This window comes from Manis javanica, chromosome 1 (genome assembly GCF_040802235.1).
Source record: "Manis javanica isolate MJ-LG chromosome 1, MJ_LKY, whole genome shotgun sequence".
NCBI lineage: Eukaryota > Metazoa > Chordata > Mammalia > Pholidota > Manidae > Manis > Manis javanica.
In genome coordinates this window covers 156,530,298-156,549,634 of record NC_133156.1, presented here as the reverse complement: position 1 = coordinate 156,549,634, position 19,337 = coordinate 156,530,298, and the positions used below count along the sequence as shown (strand labels likewise).

Genomic DNA, 19,337 nt, shown 5'->3' with positions numbered 1-19,337 from the left:
AAGTGGCCTGGCTGCTGTATTACTGATTCCTGCCATCTCCCTTCCTGTCAGCTTGTCTATGTCTGTGTGTCGGCCTCCAGCTACTCTCCTGCCTTCCAACCTCCTGGCATTACTAACCTTGTTAGGCATGTGAATTAAAACTAAGTGCCACTAGTCTTGGCATGGGGACCTGTGTGCCCTTCCTACTAAGTACATTCATGGATTTATGTCAGTGGTTCAGCTCTTCCAGGCTTTTTGTTGGTGCCTAGGTTTACAGCTTTATTCAAGAAGGTTGAACTTGAAGAGAAATCTGGCCTCTGCCCTCAGTGAGTGTAGCACACCAATTTAGGTGTGGAAATTATACCTACCTAATTTTATATGGTAGTGTTTCCTTAATAAGGTTTTATTGAGACAGGTGTGGGTTGGTAAAATAAAAGGAAATATGACAGATAAAATTTTATAATAAAAATAATTCTGCTTGTCACTGTTGGTATTTGAAGTTATGTTATTTATTAGTTTTTTATTATTAAAGCTACAGTATTGTATACCTGCTAGAATTTTTTTTTCAAAATTGCTGTATTTAATGCTCAATCTTGGTATTAAATTTATATGAAAAATATGGTTGTTTTTAGTTTGTGAAATAGCAAGTTAACTAAAAATAAATTAGTCATGTACAGCTAATTTTCTCTATTTCAAGATAGTTTGGTTCTTGCTTAATTTCTGAAGTTCTGTTGAAAAGAAAGAAACCACCTCTTATCCTTCCCCACTGAACCACTGTGGTGCCACTGAAAACCTTCAGCAGAGCTAACAGGAGGAAAAATGGGTCCCCTCTGACAAAGCAGTAGTGTATATGGTGTCTTGCTGAAAGTACCTAAATGTGTGCTAAGTATTTTGAACATGTAATTTAATGCTGGGTTTGGGCTGTGGCAATATATGTTACCATGAGGATTAATCTGATAGATTGAACACTGAGCTGAGTGGGTTTCATAATTCCATGTAAAGTAGAGTTTGGTCAAAAGAAGATTCCATGTGTCTGGAGACTGGAAAGAAATAAGCCCCATAGTATGTAACAGAGGTGGGGCAGAAAGGGTTTGCCTCAGTGACCCAAGACTGAAGGCTGGCCAGGTGACATTATAACGCATTGTCATGCCAGAGAGGACATTGAGATGAGGTTTGCTCATCTCTGGTATTGTTGGGTCTTTTCATCCTTTCTCACGTACCATCAAATACTCTTTTTCCCCTAAGTCATGCTGTAAACACATAAAGGACCACTGGTTTGCATTTTCCTTTTTGAGTGAAGCAGTATCAGTTATAAATTTTAAGTTGGAGACATTTCAGTTATATTAAATATTATGAATACAGAGTTGCACTTGCATTTACTAATGTCTTTATTTGGGAATTAAAAGTTCAGTTCTACATTACTATAGAATTTCAGGAAAAATGCCAGCAAATTGATATATAACACTGCTGAAGTCTACCAATTACTTTTTAATTGGTATTATAGACCTCATTCTGAAACCAGAATGTTTTATTCTCCTAAGTGTGAATATGCTTTATGAAGTTTCTCTAATTGATTTGCTGTGCCCATTCCATTTGATGTATCATTTTTCACAATATTTCATAATTTGTGCTCACTTCTAATGAACAGAGTCATTAGGACAGGCATATCTAAGTACAACTGACAGCTAACATTAGGTGCCAGATGCAGTTTATAAAGCTATGTAGAACTGTAGAGAACAGTTTAAATAAATTAGCACCTGTACATTAGTCTCACTTGCTGGTAATTTATAAGCGAATCAGTAGAGATGACATTTAGGTAAGTCATTGATCAAGTTAACAGCTGCAAACCCACTGCCCAGCTGGGATACCTAATTAATAGAGATTGCATTCCTGACCCAGTGCTTCTTCTGGGTTGAGTCTGCAATCCCTTTATACTTTGACTTACACCAAAGAGTATAGTTAAATATTTTGTCTTCATTTTAGGAACCCTTGAATTACCAATGTTTTAGTAAAATCTAAGAAAGCAAGAAATGTGTTTACAAGTGAGAATTACCTTACTCCATTACTTGGATTAATTTTTTAATTTATATTCTCTATTTCTGTCTGCCCTTTTTTTTGTTTTAAACTCAGGTAAGCCATGCTGTTTTCCAATAAATTTCTAAAGGAGTCTATAGTTATCATTAAGTGTATACTCCACTTTCTTTTTTGCCAAAAGAAGCAAGGTCCTTTTCTTTGTTTTTTCTTTTTGTGACACCAACCATTGAACCTATACCATATATGTAACAATTTTTTCAAATGTGACATTAGTTTAAATAAAGCATGTTAAGAACTTTATCAAGTTGAATTCTTCACAAGTTCCAGAACTTAATATAGGAAAATGCCCTTTGTTTTTCATCCCTGAAGCTCATATTTTTGTCCCAGTGAATTTGTGGCTGGCAGGTGAAGGCACCAACAGCCTTACGTCAGTATGTGGCAGTGGTGCTGCTCTGTTTCAGGTGTGCTCCGGGTGCTGATAAGGTTGAGCATCCATGTTAACTGTAGCCACATCCAAAGTCGAGTCCTTAGGCTGAGGAAAGGCCTCCTATAACAAACGCTAAGCCTAAGACAAATACAAATCTTGGGCTAGTAATTTTTCTTTAGGCTTCTTGAATTACTGACTCCCAATTGATACATATTTTTGTTTTCTGTTTTTGTGGAAGGTTTGGGTGTTTCTTAGTTTAAATAATAGTTTTTCGTGTTTTTAGAGGATTTAGAAATAAAAAATGCTTATTTCACATAATTACAAAATTTCTGTTAATTCTTTCATGGTTGATAAGCTTGGTCCAAGTGGGCCAAACCACAGCTTAGGTGTGATGTGAAATGCCGATTTCCTGAGTTTAAGGTATTTGTGGGCCTTGTCCATTTCCTGCTGGCATTTTTTCTCTGTTGCCTGGTAAGTGCCGTACATACGCCAGGGACCACAGGGTATCTGACAGGTCAACATCAGCAGGGTGTAAGGTATTTCCTCACCACCTTCCTCCACTGGTTTGCTGGCTGACTTAATTTCACCTATCATAATATTTAAATTCTGCAATCTTTATCATGCTAATATAGATATTTATGAATAACATATTAGGAAAACTAAAAAAAGATGAGATATTTTAACACTTTCTTTGCTTTCATGTTTCTCATTTTTCTTGTGCTTCTGAACCTTTTCCAACCAAATCTTTACCTTAATTCAGATTTTTATGTGAAATAGCCCCCTGCCTCCAATTGTCTTGTTACTTATTTTTTATTATCTTATTTGAAATTCCCTTCTTAGTTTTATGTTGAATTAGGAAACTGCACTTTAGTTATTGGGTATTCAGGGAAAGCCCAAGGACTCAAGAGATCAGCCATGGAAGACTTTATCTGCCATGAATTGTTTTCCCAGTGAGGGGCAGAAATGTCAAGTGTAAGGAGTGAGGGTAGAGTTACCTGCTGTCTGCAAGGAGGGCTTGGGGAAGTATTTTGAGCCTGTGGCTTTTGAGAGAAACTGAGAGGCCAGTAGGGCAGATGAGTGGGGGTAAAGGAAGAGATGGAGAGTTAAATATGAGTTAAATATTGTATGTAGAAGGGCTTGTGCAAATGCCTTTCTATTAAAATAACATCAAATCACCATTTTCCAACTGATCAACTTAGGGATGTAGAATGTGCATACCATAGAGTTTATTTCTCCTAACCTGGCCTTGTATTAGAAACTGGTAATCATAGTCAAGGAAGATAATATCTTCACATTGGGGCTTGCAGGTTAGGAAGACAGTCTGAAGCAGCAAGCTGTTGTGCTACGAGAGTAGGTAACATGGGCTGGCACCCTCATAGCTGATGTGGGGCTTCCCATAGCAAGGGACAGCAGCAGCTTCTGCAAGGTCAAATTGCTGAGGTCGGTGCTGGGACATCCGACTGCAGCCTGCTTTTCTTTGCCTTGCAGACATATAGAATTTCCTAGTGGCCACATCACTACTTAGCTGCAGACTTTGGAGAGAGTGATTCACCCTGCCTCCCCTCAGCATTCCTGCGTTTAAGAGAGTGGTGGGGAGGGGTACTCTGCACCTGGACAGAAAGCCCTGGAGAGCCAGGGCAGTGCTCCCTGGATGCAAGGGGTAAATAAGGCCCTGTCCCCCGACCTCAACAGACGCTTGGAACTTTTGTCATTGTTATGTTTGGTGGTTTATTCTTACACTTTGTTTCTAGGAGAAAGGAGTTGCAAAATAAGCAGTTTTCAGTATTTGTCGGAAGCTGATGTTTTTATCATTTTCTTTCTAGTAGCAAGCTAAGATTTTAGAAAAGAACAACAGAGGGGTGGGGTGCAACTGGAGCTGTGCCAGCAGGACTCCTGAATTAATAAAAACTGTAAGAAGACTAATTGGAAATCTGGAGTCTTCTGATATTCTCATTGTCACCCCATGTGCATGTTATGTGGGTACAGACACTTACGTTTTACTGCCACTTGCTGTATATAAATGTTTCCCCTCCTCCCACAACACTGAAATCCAAGCTGAAACAGAGCATATAACCAAGTTCTCTGGCCTTAGACATGCTAAGGTAAAGCCTTTCTGGTTAGTAGCAGAGGGCCTCAGTAGTTCCGAAAAGACATCAGGAAATTCGCCTTTCCGTGTGGTTTCTGTAGTACTCAGTTCCCCATTAGGACTCAGGTCATAGATCTGAGGTATTAAAGTGCTCTGTCAATCCTCTCACCCAACAGAAAAGAAAATTTGGAGTGGTCTCATGACCAGCTTTGTCATAGAACTCTAGTCAAAGACCATCTGCTTGTTAATACTTTCTTGTGATAGTGGCCATTTGTTTGTTAATTTAGACCAGTAAAATTGGATTACAGACTTTGTAACTTTGTAACAGTTTAATGAAGCTTAAAAACCTTGCTGAGACCCACATCAATAACATCAGTGCTGTGCTGTCTAAACTGCATGAAGACGGGTTAAAACAGTCCAGAATGCACGGTTGCCACAATTGTGTGATTATTTATAGTTGGTATGAAATAAAATTTACTTTCACAGCTATACTAGTCTCATATCAAGTGTACAATAGTCACATGGGCTGCTGACTGCCCTGTTGGACAGCACAGATGACAGAATGTTCCTCTCATTGGAGGAGGGTCTGTTGGGTAGTGTTGGCTAGAGGATTGCCATCCTAAATGAGATTTGTATTCTTTTTGCCTTATGTTGTTGAAAAGAAGAGCACACTTTGGAAGTATAAGTGATAATCATTCTGCAATTTCGCCTTTATTGTCTTTTCATTGAAAGTATCCAAAAATCTCTGAAGAAACTGGTTTTGAAAACAGTTCAAAGATACTATGAAAAAATAAATAGAAGTTCAGAAGTATAGAGAATTACTGCTTTTATCCAAATGAAAAAAGAGGTTTACTAAAACAAATTCAAATTGTAGAATAGCAAAAGATTCGTGACTCATATGTGTGTATGTATATATATGCTGTGTGTGTGTGCATATACATGTATGTACTTACATATGTATAACATGGGGATAGGAACCAGAATTGAGAGAGCAAAATATTGTAAGCTAATAGCAGTAGCAGTAAAAATTTATATCATTTTCCTTATGAAAATTTCCATTATACAGAACAGTAGTTGTACACTGCATATCCATGTGACCATCACCTAGTTTAAATAACTTTTAACATTTTGGCATATTTGCTTCAACTGTTTATTTTTTTTAATTATTGTATTTTAAAGTAAATTACAAACATCTTGTGATTCTTTTCCTATATAACCCACAATCCTATTACCACAGCTAACAAAATTAATTTGGATATAGTCTATAGCAAGGAGTGAGAATGTTACATATTAATCTGTACTTAAATTTCCCAGTTGTCTATAAAATGTCATAATTTATAGCTGATTCGCTCAAGAACTCTGCAGTCAGTTTGGTTCTTAATCTATCCTTTGAGTACAGTAGTCCCACCCCTTACCCATGGCTTCAGTTGCCTGCAGTCAGCCACAGTCGGAAGCAGATGATCCTCCTGATGTATCATCAGAAGGTCAGTAGTAGCCTCACATGGCATCACAATGCCTGCATCACTCACCTCACGTCATCTCATCACATAGGCATTTTATCATCTCACATCATCACACCAAGAAGATGTGTGCATACAGTACAATGTTTTGAGAAAGAGACCACATTGATATAACTTTTATTACAGTATATGGTTATAATTGTTTCATTTTATTATTGTTTTTGGTCTCTTACTAACAACTTTTTTATAAACTTTATCGTAGGTGTGTATGTATAGGAAAAACAGTATATATAAGGTTTGGTACTATCTGTGGTTTCAAGTATCCACTCGAGGTCTTGGACTGTCCCCTGTGGATAAGGGGGGGACTGCTGTACCTGCTGATGGGAGTGGGAGCTCAGTGACTAAAACACTAAGCTGCTTTTGCCTTTGAGGGCACACCTCTAGACGTGATCAAGGGAAAATGAAAAGATTTGGTAATGGCGTGAGAGACAGAACTGGTAAAAAAATGAAGAAAGTTATTTGAGGAACAACTTTGGATGTGCTATTAGGATACGTAAGTGGAAAAAATCTTAAAGACAATTGACAGGTGGGAATTGTTTGGACCTAGAGAAATAGATTTAGTCTCTACATTAATGTTTTTGAAAGGAAGAGGACCAAAGATGTCACTCTGAGGGAGCCAGCATTTAAGGGAGGAGCAGAGATGTATTTAGTGGAGACCACGAAGGAGCTTGCTGAGAGGCAAGAGGGAAACATGGCTGTGGAGAGAGGCGGGCAGACAGTACCCTCACAGGGAAGAGGCCTGAAAATAGGTCATGAGATTTGCAAAGAAACCTTGGTAACCCTGACAGCAATTGCAGGTCAGAACTGCAGTGAGGCCTGATTGAAATCTGTAGGGTGAAGGACGGAATTTCAGAAAGTGAGTGTGCGCTTCTAAGACAGGAATGGCACTGAGAATTGGGGTGGTTTTGGCCTGGACGACAGCAGTAGTTGTGTTTAGATGGCTCCTTCACATGAGCATTGTGTTGCTCACAAATATGACAGCAGTCGGACTGTAAAGGAGAAGCAGGCCTCAGCCCTTTGTGATTGCTGCACATGCAGAAGTTAAAGCATTCCAGGGTGGGGGAGAATGGGCACTTCAGCACGTGTGGGGCCTGAAAGTCCTGACTGATCTGTCTCCTGGGTGAAGAAGTGGCAGGGCAGTAGAAGGGCTTGAAGAGCACTCTAGTGGGGCGGTAAACAAAGAAGAGAAATAACTGAGCCCCGGGGCAGTCAGGGAAGCCTTCACAGAAGAGGCTGCATTTGATGAAGGTCTCAGAAGATAAATAGGAACTTGTTAAATGGAGAGATAGAATAGGGGTATTCCAGACAGAGAAGACAGTCTATAATGAAACTTTTTAGAAAGAAAGAAAAGAAATGACTGCTAAGAAAAGCTAGAGGAACAGTGACTGAGAACATTAATTGACCATCCTCCTTAGTACCCTCTGTATAATCTATAAACAGCTGCATTACATGTCCTGGGTATATTTTTATTCTGTATTATTTCATGTATAATATTGCAACAGCCCCTCTGAGACTTTGGGAGCATCTGTCTTCACTGCCAGAATGAAATCAGGAGCCTTATCTTTCCACACTAGCAGAGAGCCTAAACTTAGGTGGGATAATGTTTGTTGGATAAATTTATCAAAGTAAATGGTCAGTTTGTTTTCCTTTGAGCACATTTGGGTTTTTCTCCTAATTTTACCACCAAATAACTGAATGTCCCTGATATTAGTGAAGAAGTAAATTTGTTTTCGGAGACACCTATGTTGGTTCTCTGGTCTAGGCAAGGAAATACACATTTAGAAATTAAATTTCAGAAGGTTCAGGTTCTAGCTTTGCTGTTTATTTTCAGTGTGATCTTGGGGTAGCTGCTGAACTGCTCCATCTTTGTCTGTAAAGTAGAGCTAATGAATGCGTACTATTTAAAAGCCTTCAAAATGAGGTAGGGAAGTGCCTCTCACAGACCTAACGTGTCTGTATAGCTGACATTTATTGCTGTGTGCTATGCTTTTAAAAATACCTTCTTTAACCCTCACACCAACTAGGTAAAGTTGATGTCCATACAAATCAGAATCACAGGGAATGATGGTACATGAGTACTATTGTTATGGTTATGAAGATACAGTAAGAATTATATGTTACTTAGATGTTTGTCCCACTTTCATGTTTATTGCTCCCTCTCTTCTGAATTCTAAAATGCAATGAGAATAAGGGTTATGTAGCATGTAATGCTCTGCCCAAAACATCGATAGCTGTTCAACTTAATATTAACACTCAAAATTCTCTTGTTCTTATAATATTTACTATTTATTTCAAAAGGGTATTCACCTACTTGAGTTTTAACAACTGTGTATGTTAACTGGGAGTTTAGCAGACACAAAAAACAACAAAATTATTTTTTCATAAAATTCAGGTAGTCCTTTGTTTCAAAGTTTATAAGAAACCTGTTTATAATGCAGGTAGGAAATAAATGGAAGTGACAGGTTAAGTCATGTTCATACTATTCCATGCATACTGAACAGATGACAGAGCATGCTGGGAATCTTTTCTATTTGGTATATTTTGTTATTTGGTTGGAAAATAACTGGTTTGTGCTATTTACTGTTCCTTTTTCCATCCTTTTTCTTATTTTTTTTTTTTTACTGAATTTGTAATTTTGCGGTTTATCTGACATGATAGCTTGCTCTGTAAACAGGCTTCACAGTACTTGGTACAAAACCTAATATAGGTTGGTACAAATATATAATACAGTTAGTATAACAAAGTATAGTATATTGCATATACTGTATTTGTAATTACTAGTATAGTGTGTTGTATAGTGTAGTATAATAGATTTGGTGCAGTGTAGTATAGTTGGTTATATTATTATTGCAACTTAAAAACAAAGAGAAATTATGAATTAGCAGATATGTGCTAATATACTTTTAGCTGAGTTTTTTTAAACAAAGCCACTTTTCCTGATGCAGAATACTTGCAGCAAGTTTTTATTAGCGTGTTTCCATTTTTTAAAATTGCCTGTAAAACAGACATCCTTTGCCAGTTTTATTTTCAGGTTCTGCCAATTAACTTTTCTGTGACACTTCTAAGTCTTAGTTTTCACGAATCCAACTGTGCGGCAGAATTCTTTACATTTTCATTTCCCTTTAGGACTCTCTTTGATAGATGATCATTTCCATATTTGAAAATGATGCCAGTGGTAGCTTAAAACTGATTTGAAAGTAGGTTGGATTGTCCCCCTTGTAATTATGGGAATTCACTTCAAGCTGAATAGTAGTACCTGTCTTCCATGCTCTCCAATATTCAGATATTCTCACTGAGGCCTTGGATTCAGAGCCCCTTCTCTAAGATTCTGGACTGACCTTGGGGCTGCTGTGTGACTGCGAGAACCAAACCTGAAGGCCAGCCGGCCCACAGCGCACAGATGCTGTAGGCCCTTGGTGGCCCTGCTGAGACAGGTTGGCTTTGGGAAGAACTTACCTACTTAATTTAAAATATTTATTATCTTTTCCCAACTTTTTGTTTTGAAAGTTTTCAAGTTTTCAGAAAATCTGAATGTTCAGTGAATACACACACACACACACACACATACACACAGACACACACACATATATACCCTTCATAGAGATTTGCTGATTAGCATTTTGCCATATTTCCTTTATCTCCCTGTATATGTAAAGTTTTTTCCTGCAAACCTTTGAAAGTGCAGATATCGTAACACTAAACTTCTGGATATATCATCAGCTTTTACTTACCCCCTAAATAACATCCTTTATTATCTCAGACAATTACAATAATTATATTGTCATGTATTACATAGTCTACATTAAGTTTCCCCAGTTTTCCCCCAGATGTCTTCATAGCTTGCTAGTTATTTTGCAGAATTCAGACCAGTTGTCTTGTACTGTTGTTCCACATTCTGGCTCATGGTTAGATTTAGAATGGCTAACTGATAAAACTTAAAGTATACTGTATCCTTCTCATTGCCTAACACAAGGCGGTACATAGTCATTTTGTCCCACAAGTGATTCTCTGATCCCTTGGTTGAAGTGGTGACCACGAGTCCTCTTTATTGAGAAAGCAGCTTTTCTCCTTGGAAACGAGTAAGTAGGCTAGAGGGTGATATTTTGAGTCCATGTGAATATTCTATTCCCCAGTAACATTTTAGCCGGTGACTTTGGCATCTATTGACAATCCTTGCCTGAAACTGTATAGTATAATACCTTGAAGGTTGTAAAATAATGATTTTCTGCTTCTGTCATTCCTTCTGCTTTTGTTAGCTGGTATTGTTTTATTCAGAGGCTTTCATTTTCCTTTTCTCTTGTCCCTTCCCAGCCTTGAGAGAGAGAGAGAGAAAGAATGCGTGTGTGTGCATGTGTGTGTGTATACGCACACTTTTAAACATGTACATGCCCACATCTTGAGTGGATTATAAGGCATTGTCATTGTTCTTTTTAATATTCAAATTGTCCCAAGTTTGTCCAATGTGAGCCCCTTAACGCTGCGACCTTTTGAGCACTTCTGTTTTCTGGCACAAGAAAATGTTTCAGGCTCATTTTGTACTTTCCCTGCCTTAGGCCTAGAATTAGCAATTTCTCCAAGATACTATTTTCCTTAAGCTGGGAAATTGTATTGCAAAACCAAGATTTGGATGCTAGAGGCCACCCAGCATCCTGGAGTTCTTTTGCTTCTGTGCTCGTTCAGGGGATAGAACTAAAAAATGGTGTTTTTAAAATATTATAGGAATAATACAGGAAACAATATTTTTTAAAGATCATGAGTTTATATTGATTAGTCTAATTCAAACTAAACTTTACATTCTTTTATATTTGTATCTCTTCCATAAAATTTTGGGTATCAAAATTAATATACATACTTGTTTTATGCTGCTTTAGTTGATTTATTTGCTTTATACTGCAATATAAACAAAGTATTTCAGGATTATGATACTGATATTACTACTACTAATAAGCTTACCAAGTAAAGAAGATTTCTTTGCGATTATTTCTTGTCATTAGAAATTAGGTTTACTCCTTTCTGTCTCTATTAATTAGAGTTTCTTTTGAAAATTTTAGTCATTAATATACAAAACATTTACATACTTCAACTGTGTAGAAAAGTATATGCAGTTACTCTTATCCCTTCGTCCCTCCCCTGCTCCCACTGATCCCTTAACAGATGACTTTTATTAGTTTCTACTTTTTCCTTACTGTGTTTATAAAAAGAAACCTATGTATATTTTTCCCTATTTCTACATGTATTTTCTTAATTTTTGTTTCTCAATCTTTTTTTATAGCTATATATATAGAAAGAGGACTTGATTGCATAGATGTACCATCATTTACTTAACCAACCTCTTCAGTGTGGGGATTTAGTTATTTTGTTATTATAATCAATGATATTTTGTTCTTATAAATCAGTGAATAACATGTGCTTATATTGTTTTGTATTTGTGGGGTGTATCATTTGGCTAAATTCATAGAAGTAGGGTATGCAGTTTTTGTTAAGATAGTACCAGACTTCTAGCTGCAGAAGCTGTACATACGGCACTGCCACCAGCAAGGAGGCAGAGGTGTCTCCTTACTAACAGTGTACTGTCAAGCTTTGGGATTTTTGCTAGTCCTGTTAGATGAAAAGTGTAATCTCGGTAGTTTTGATTGCAGTTTTCCTATGAGTACATTTGAGCTATATTTTTTCCTTTTTTAAATATAGTTTAATTGGTTCAATCTGTGTGTGTGTATGTCTTAATTTTGAGTTATAGTTAAGGAAGACTGCCCCGTACTGAGCTTATAAAGGAATTCACCGAATTTGCCTTTTAGTACTTGTTTGTTTTCATTTTCTGTATTTAGTTCCCTGACTCATTTGACGTTTATCCTGGTGTATGGTGTGAAGTTTGGTTCCAGTGTATTCTTTTCCAAATGGCAATCAGTTGTCTCAACATCATTTATTAAAAAGTCTACCTTTTCTCCTCAGAGAAGGAAAGGAGAGGAAGCCCTGGTTTTAAAAGGAACAAAATTCACAGAATTATCACTCTGATCTTTTTTTTTTTAGTGTCAATTTTATTGTCAGAAGCCTGAATGAGAGAATGAAGCTTGACCCAGAGACAAACCTGGGCTCCCTAACATAATTGAATTTATACCGCCCCCCCCCCCCCGAATTACAGGTCCCTACTTTCAGGGACAGAATCTGATCAAGCACTTTGACTATGTGGTTGAGCAGAGAAGGGCCGTCCTGAGAAAAGACTTCCTAAAAAGAGCAGCAGCCCTGTATTTACAGGAGCCACCAGGCCGCTTAGAGCTCAGGTAGGGCACTGACAGTGAAAGCTGCAGGCTCCGTGTGACACCGTGAACAGAAAGGAAAGCACACTGGTTTGTAATTGTGGGGAGAGGTATTGGAGACGACACCAGAATGGCTTAAGCAGTGGTTCTCACGTTGGTGGCAGTACTGCTCCCTTGGAGGTGAGATTTGTCACAGTCACTGGGAAAAGGGCCAGGGATGTTGAATAACCTGCAATATATGTAAGGGAAGGTTGCCTATATTTTGTCACATTCAGAATGCCAGCAGCATCCCCACTGAGACATTTAAGAGAATGTGTTTGGAAAAATGTAGTTTAAAAACCTCCTACAATTTCTAGGAGAAGTTTAAAGAGCATCCTGAACTTAACAGTGGGTGACGCTTAGAACCTGTGCTTTTCTTTGCTCTGTCAGATAGTAGTGCTCCCAGTGGGAGTTAGAGGTACTGCCCCAAGCACGTTACCACAGGAGCTCCTCTAGTTCTCCTTTAAAAAAAGAGTTTGAGGTATCGCATTCATGTTTGAAGCTGACACTTGGAAATTGCTAATAACAAGCTTAATCATTAAAAATTATTATTCTTTTGGGGAAACGTATATGTAGTAATTTTATCCCATTTGAAAGATGATGAAGTGATGTAATGTATATGTATGAAACCCTTAGCTCAGTGTCTGGCACACATAGTAAGCACTCAATAACTATTAGTCATACATTAACTTGTTTTTATAACAGTTGTTAATTAACCTTTCTGTATATTTTCAGAGAGCTATTGCTTACCTTTTCCCAAGTGGTTTGTTTGAGAAACGAGCCAGGCCAATAATGAAGGTAGTTATCTTAATTAATATTTTTAAATTTTTCACTTAGATTTATGTTACAGTAATTTTCTAATGCACTTTTAATTTATTTTACAGCATCCTGAACAGATTTTTCCAAAACAAAGAGGTACGTTTCTTCGAGAATGAATGAACAGTTCGTTCTTTAGCAGGGTATTCTGTTGGGTATCAGCAGTTACTCATATATTGTGGAGATATACTCCTATACCACAGTAGTTGGGAAGTATTTTGTAGCTAATAGTGCATAACTGGAGCTCACACATTTTTTTAAATTAAAGAATGTTAACCTTAGATCAGGTCAGATATGCCTCTACTAATGTCACTAATTTTTTATTAAGGTATTATTGATATACACTCTTATGGTTTCACATGAAAAAACAATGTGGTTACTGCATTTACCCATATTATCAAGTCCCAACCCATACCCCATTGCAGTCACTGTCCATCAGTGTAGTAAGATGCCACAGATTGACTATTTGCCTTCTCTGTGCTACACTGTTTTCCCCGTGATCCCACACACCATGTGTACTAGACATAAGACCCCTCCATCCCCTTCTCCCTCCCTCCCCACCCGCCCTCCCACACTCCTCCCCTTTGGTAACCACTGGTCCCTTCTTGGAGTCTGTAAGTCTGCTGCTATTTTGTTCCTTCAGTTTTGCTTGATTGGTATACTCCAGAAATGAGGGAAATCATTTGGCACTTGTCTTTCTCCACCTGGATTATTTCACTGAGCATAATGTCCTCCAGCCCCATCCATGTTGTTGCAAATGGTAGGATTTGTTTCTTTCTTATGGCTAAGTAGTATTCCATTGTGTATATGTACCACATCTTCTTTATCCATTCATCTACTGATGGACACTTAGGTTGCTTCCATATCTTGGCAATTATAAAAAGTGCTGTGATAAACATAGGGGAGCATATGTCCTTTTGCATCTGAGAAGTTGTATTCTTTGGGTAAATTCCAAGGAGTGGGATTCCCAGGTCAAATAGTATTTCTGTTTTTAGCTTTTTGAGGAACTTCCATATTGCTTTCCACAATGGTTGAACTAGCTTACATTCCCACCAGCAGTGTAGGAGGGTTCCCCTTTCTCCACATCCTCGCCAGCATTTGTTGTTCTTAGTCTTTTCGATATGGGCCCTCCTTACTAGTGTAAGGTGATATCTCATTGTGGTTTTAATTGCATTTCCCTGATGTTTAGTGATACTGAGCATCTTTTCATGTGTCTGTTGGCCATCTGAATTTCTTCTTTGGAGAATGGTCTCTTCATATCCTCTGCCCATTTGTTAGTTGAGTTATTTGCTTTTGGGTGTTGAGGTGTGTAAGTTCTTTATATATTTTGGATGTTAATCACTTGTCGGATATGTCATTTACAAATATATTCTCCATTACTGTAGGATGCCTTTTCTGTTGATGGTGTCCTTTGCCATACAGAAACTCTTTAGTTTGATGTAGTCCCATGAATTCATTTTTGCTTTTGCTTCCCGTCTTCGAGGAGATGCGTTCAAGAAGTTGCTCATGCTTATATTCATATTTTTGCCTATGTTGTCTACTAAGAGTTTTATGGTTTCATGACTTACATTCAGGTCTTTGGTTCATTTTGAGTTTACTTTGTGTAAAGGGTTAAACAGTAATCCAGTTTCATTCTCTTGCCTGTAGCTGTCCAGTTTGTCAACACCAGCTGTTGAAGAGGCTGTCATTTCCCCATTGTATGTCCATGGCTCCTTTATCTTATATTAATTTACCATATATGGTTGGGTTTATATCAGGGCTCTCTAGTCTGTTCCATTGCTCTATGGGTCTGTTCTTGTGCCAGTACCAAATTGTCTTGATTACTGTGGCTTTGTAGTAGAGCTTGAAATTGGGGAGCATAATTCCCCCAGCTTTATTCTTCCTTCTCAAGATTACTTTGACTATTTGGGGTCTTTTGTGGTTCCATATGAATTTTAGAATGATTTTCTCTGGTTCATTGAAGAATGCTGTTGATATTTTCATAGGAATTGCATTGACTCTGTAGATTGCTTTAAGCAGGATGGCCATTTTGACAATATTAAGTCTTCCTATCCATGAGCACAGGATGTGTTTCCATTTATTGGTATTTTCTTCAATTTCTCTCATGAGTGTCTTGTAATTTTCAGAGTATAGGTCTTTCACTTCCTTGGTTAGGTTTATTCCTAGGTATTTTATTCTTTTTGATGCAGCTGTGAATGGAATTGTTTTTCTGATTTCTCTCTCTGCCATTGCATTGTTAGTGTATAGGAATGCCACAGATTTCTGCGTGTTGATTTTGTATCCTGCAACTTTGCTGAATTCAGATATTAGATCTACTAGTTTTGGAGTGGATTCCTTAGGTTTTCTATGTACAATATCATGTCATCTGCAAACAGGGACAGTTTAACTTCTTCCTTGCCAATCTGGATACCTTTTATTATTTGTGTTATCTGATTGCTGTGGCTAGGACCTCCAGTACTATGTTGAATAGAAGTGGGGAGAGTGGGCATCCTTGTCTTGTTCCCGATCTTAAAGGAAAAGCTTTCAGCTTCTCGCTATTAAGTATAATGTTGGCTGTGGGTTTGTCATATATTCATTCAGGTCTTTGATCTATTTCGAGCCTTTATTATGTACTTGCCCTCTATGCCCATTCTGTTGAGAGTTTTTATCATGAATGGATGTTGAATTTTGTCAAATGCTTTTTCAGCATCTATGGAGATGATCATGTGGTTTTTGTTCTTTTTGTTGATGTGGTGGATGATATTGATGGATTTTCGATTGTTGTACCATCTTTGCAACCTTGTAATAAATCCTCCTTCATCATGATGGATGATCTTTTTGATGTATTTTTGAATTTGGTTTGCTAATATTTGTTGAGTATTTTTGCATGTATGTTCATCAGGGATATTAGTCTGTAATTTTCTTTTTTTGTGGTGTTTTTGCCTGGTTTTGGTATTAGAGTGATTCTGCCTTATAGAATGAGTTTGAAAGTATTCCCTCTTCTTCTACTCTTTGGAAAACTTTAAGGAGGATGGGTATTAGGTCTTCACTAAATGTTTCTTTGATAATATTCAGCAGTGAAGCCATCTGGTCCAGGAATTTTGTTCTTAGGTAGGTTTTTGTTACCAGTTTGATTTCGTTGCTGGTAATTGGTCTATTCAGGTTTTTTGTTTCTGGGTCAGCCTTGAAAGTTTGTATTTTTCTAGAAAGTTGTCCATTTCTTCTAGGTTATCCAGTTTGTTAGCATATAATTTTTCATTGTATTCTCTAATAATTCTTTGTATTTCTGTGATGTCTGTAGTGATTTTTCCTTTCTCATTTCTAATTTTGTTTATGTAAGTAGACTTTTTTTTTCTTGGTGAGTCTGGCTAGGGGTTCATCTATTTTGTTTATTTTCTCGAAGAACCAGCTCTTGCTTTCATTGATTCTTTTTATTATTTTATTTTTCTTGATTTTGTTTATTTCTGCCCTAATCTTTATTATGTCCCTCCTTCTACTGACTTTGGGCCTCATTTGTTCTTCTTTTTCTAGTTTCATTAATTGTGAGTTTAGACTGCTCATATGGGATTGTTCTTCTTTCCTGAGGCAGGCCTGTATTGCAGTATACTTTCCTCTTAGCACGGCCTTGACTGCATCCCACAGATTTTGTGTTGTTGAATTAATGTTGTCATTTGTCTCCATATATTGCTTGATCTCTGTTTTTATTTGGTTGCATTGATCCATTAGTTATTTAGGAGCATGTTGTGAAGCCTACATGTGTTTATGGAATTTTCCGTTTTCTTTGCATAATTTATTTCTAGTTTCATACCTTTGTGGTCTGAGAAACTGGTTGGTACAATTCCAATCTTTTTGAATTTACTGAGGCTCTTTTTGTGGCCTAGTATATGGTCTATTCTTGAAAATATTCCATGTGCACTTGAGAAGAATGTTTATTCTGCTGCTTTTGAGTGTAGGGTTCTGTAGATGTCTGTTAGGTCCATCTGTTCTAATGTGTTGTTCAGTGCCTCTGTGTCCTTACTTTCTGTCTGGTTGATCTGGCCTTCAGAGTTAGTGGGGTGTTGAAGTCTCCTAGAATGAATGCATTACATTCTATTTCCCCTTTTAATTCTGTTAGTATTTGTTTCACCTATGTAGGTGCTCCTTTGTTGGGTGCATAGATACTTACAACGTTTATATCTTCTTGTTGGATTGACCCTTTTATCATTATGTAATGTTCTTCTTTGTCTCTTGTGACTTTCTTTGTTTTGAAGTCTATTTTGTCTGATACAGTACTGCAACTCCTGCTCTTTTCTCCCTATTAGTTGCATGATATAACTTTTTCCATCCCTTCACTTTTAGTCTGTGTATGTCTTTGCGTTTAAAGTGAGTCTCTTGTAGGCAGCATATAGATGGGTCCTGTTTTTAATCCATTCAGTGACTCTGTGTCTTTTGATTGGTGCGTTCAGTCCATTTACATTTAGGGTGATTATCTATAGGTATGTATTCATTGCCATTGCAGGCTTTAGATTCGTCGTTACCAAAGGTTCAAGGTTAATTTCTTTACTATCTAAGAGTCTAACTTAACTCACTTAATATGCTATTACAAACATAATCAAATGTTCTTTTTTTTTCTTCTCCTTTTTCTTCCTCCTCCATTCTTTATAAGGCATCATATTCTGTACTCTTTGTTTATCCCTTGATTGACTTTGGGGATAGTTAATTTAATTTTGCATTTGCTTAGTAATTAGCTGTTCTACTTATTTACTGTGTTTTTATTACCTCTGTTGACAGCTATTAAACCTTAAGAACACTTCCATCTATAGCAGTCCCTCCAAAATTGACTGTAGAGATGGTTTGTGGGAGGTAAATTCTCTCAGCTTTTGCTTATCTGGAAATTGTTTAATCTCTCCTTCAAATATAAATGATAATCTTACTGGATAAAGTAATCGTGATTCGAGGCCCTTCTGCTTCATTGCATTAAATACATCATGCCAGTCCCTTCTGGCTTGTAAGGTTTCTGCTGAGAAGTCTGATGATAGCCTGTGGGCTTTCCTTTGTATGTGATCTTATTTCTGTCTCTGGCTGCTTTTAATAGTCTGTCCTTATCCTTGATCTTTGCCATTTTAATTACTGTAGGTCTTGGTGTTGTCTTCCTTGGGTCCCTTGTGTTGGGAGATCTGTGTACCTCCATGGCCTGAGAGACTCTCTCCCTTCCCAGACTGGGGAAGTTTTCAGCTATTACCTCCTCAAAGACACTTTCTATCCCTTTTTCTCTCTTCTTCTTCTGGGGTACCCCTATAATGCGAATATTGTTCCGTTTGGATTGGTCACACAGTTCTCTCAATATTCTTTAATTCTTAGAGATTCTTTTTTCTCTCTGTGCCTCAGCTTCTTTGTATTCCTCTTCCCTAGTTTCTATTTCATTTATCATCTCCTCCACTGTACCTAATCTGCATTTAATACCCTCCATTTTGCTCTTCAATGATTGGATCTCCGACCGGAATTCTTTCCTGAGTTCTTGAATATCTTTCCATACCTCCATGAACATGTTAATGATTTTTATTTTGAACTTCCTTTCAGGAAAATTCATGAGGTCGATGTCATTTAAAATCTTTCTCAGGATTTGTATTAATAATTTTACTTTGAACCAGGTTCCTTTGGCATTTCATATATGTATATGGTGCCCTCTAGTACCCAGAATCTCTATTCTGTGGAGCTACTCAGCCCCTGAGGCAATGTCAGGGGTCACAGGCAATAATATTGGTGCCTGGGGGGAGAAAAGATCTGTTTCCTGCTTCTGGCTGCTATGTGTGTCTCTACTGCCTGAACCAGTGGGCAGAGCACACAGGTATAAGCCTTTATGCTTTGCGTTTGTAGTTGCTGTAGACAGATCTTCCCTCTGGCTGGCCCAACGCCAGAGTAGGGTTTGCAGGTTTGCAAGCCAGGTGGGGCTGGTCGAGAGAAAGGCACAGTAGGCTCCATATCACGGAGGGGGTCCTTGGAGCTGTGTAGCCAGCCAGGGAGATGGCGCACCTGAAGATCGTGTAAGCTCCCAATCTGCTGGGCAGAGTGCACCCAGACGATTTTGTCTACCTGTCCTTTTCCCTGAGCAGTGAGCTCTGTGCAGTCCTTGCCCCTTAGCAGCCCTCTTGCTAAGGGCTTCCTTATTATGAAGTCTCACAGACTGCCCGCCTTTCTTTTGTCCAAGAGCAGCTGGATATGGA

General features: G+C 37.9%; 1 protein-coding gene across 2 annotated transcripts in view; it reads left to right on the top strand.

Moving 5' to 3' along the window:
- MRPS9 (mitochondrial ribosomal protein S9) overlaps window positions 1-19,337 on the top strand; it is a 91,929-nt gene that overhangs the window by 33,727 nt on the left and 38,865 nt on the right. For both annotated transcript variants that reach the window (XM_037020027.2, XM_037020025.2), the window contains 2 exons: window positions 13,075-13,137; window positions 13,224-13,254. In XM_037020027.2, coding sequence (XP_036875922.1) covers window positions 13,075-13,137; window positions 13,224-13,254 — 94 coding nt within the window. The remainder of the gene's footprint in view (window positions 1-13,074; window positions 13,138-13,223; window positions 13,255-19,337) is intronic.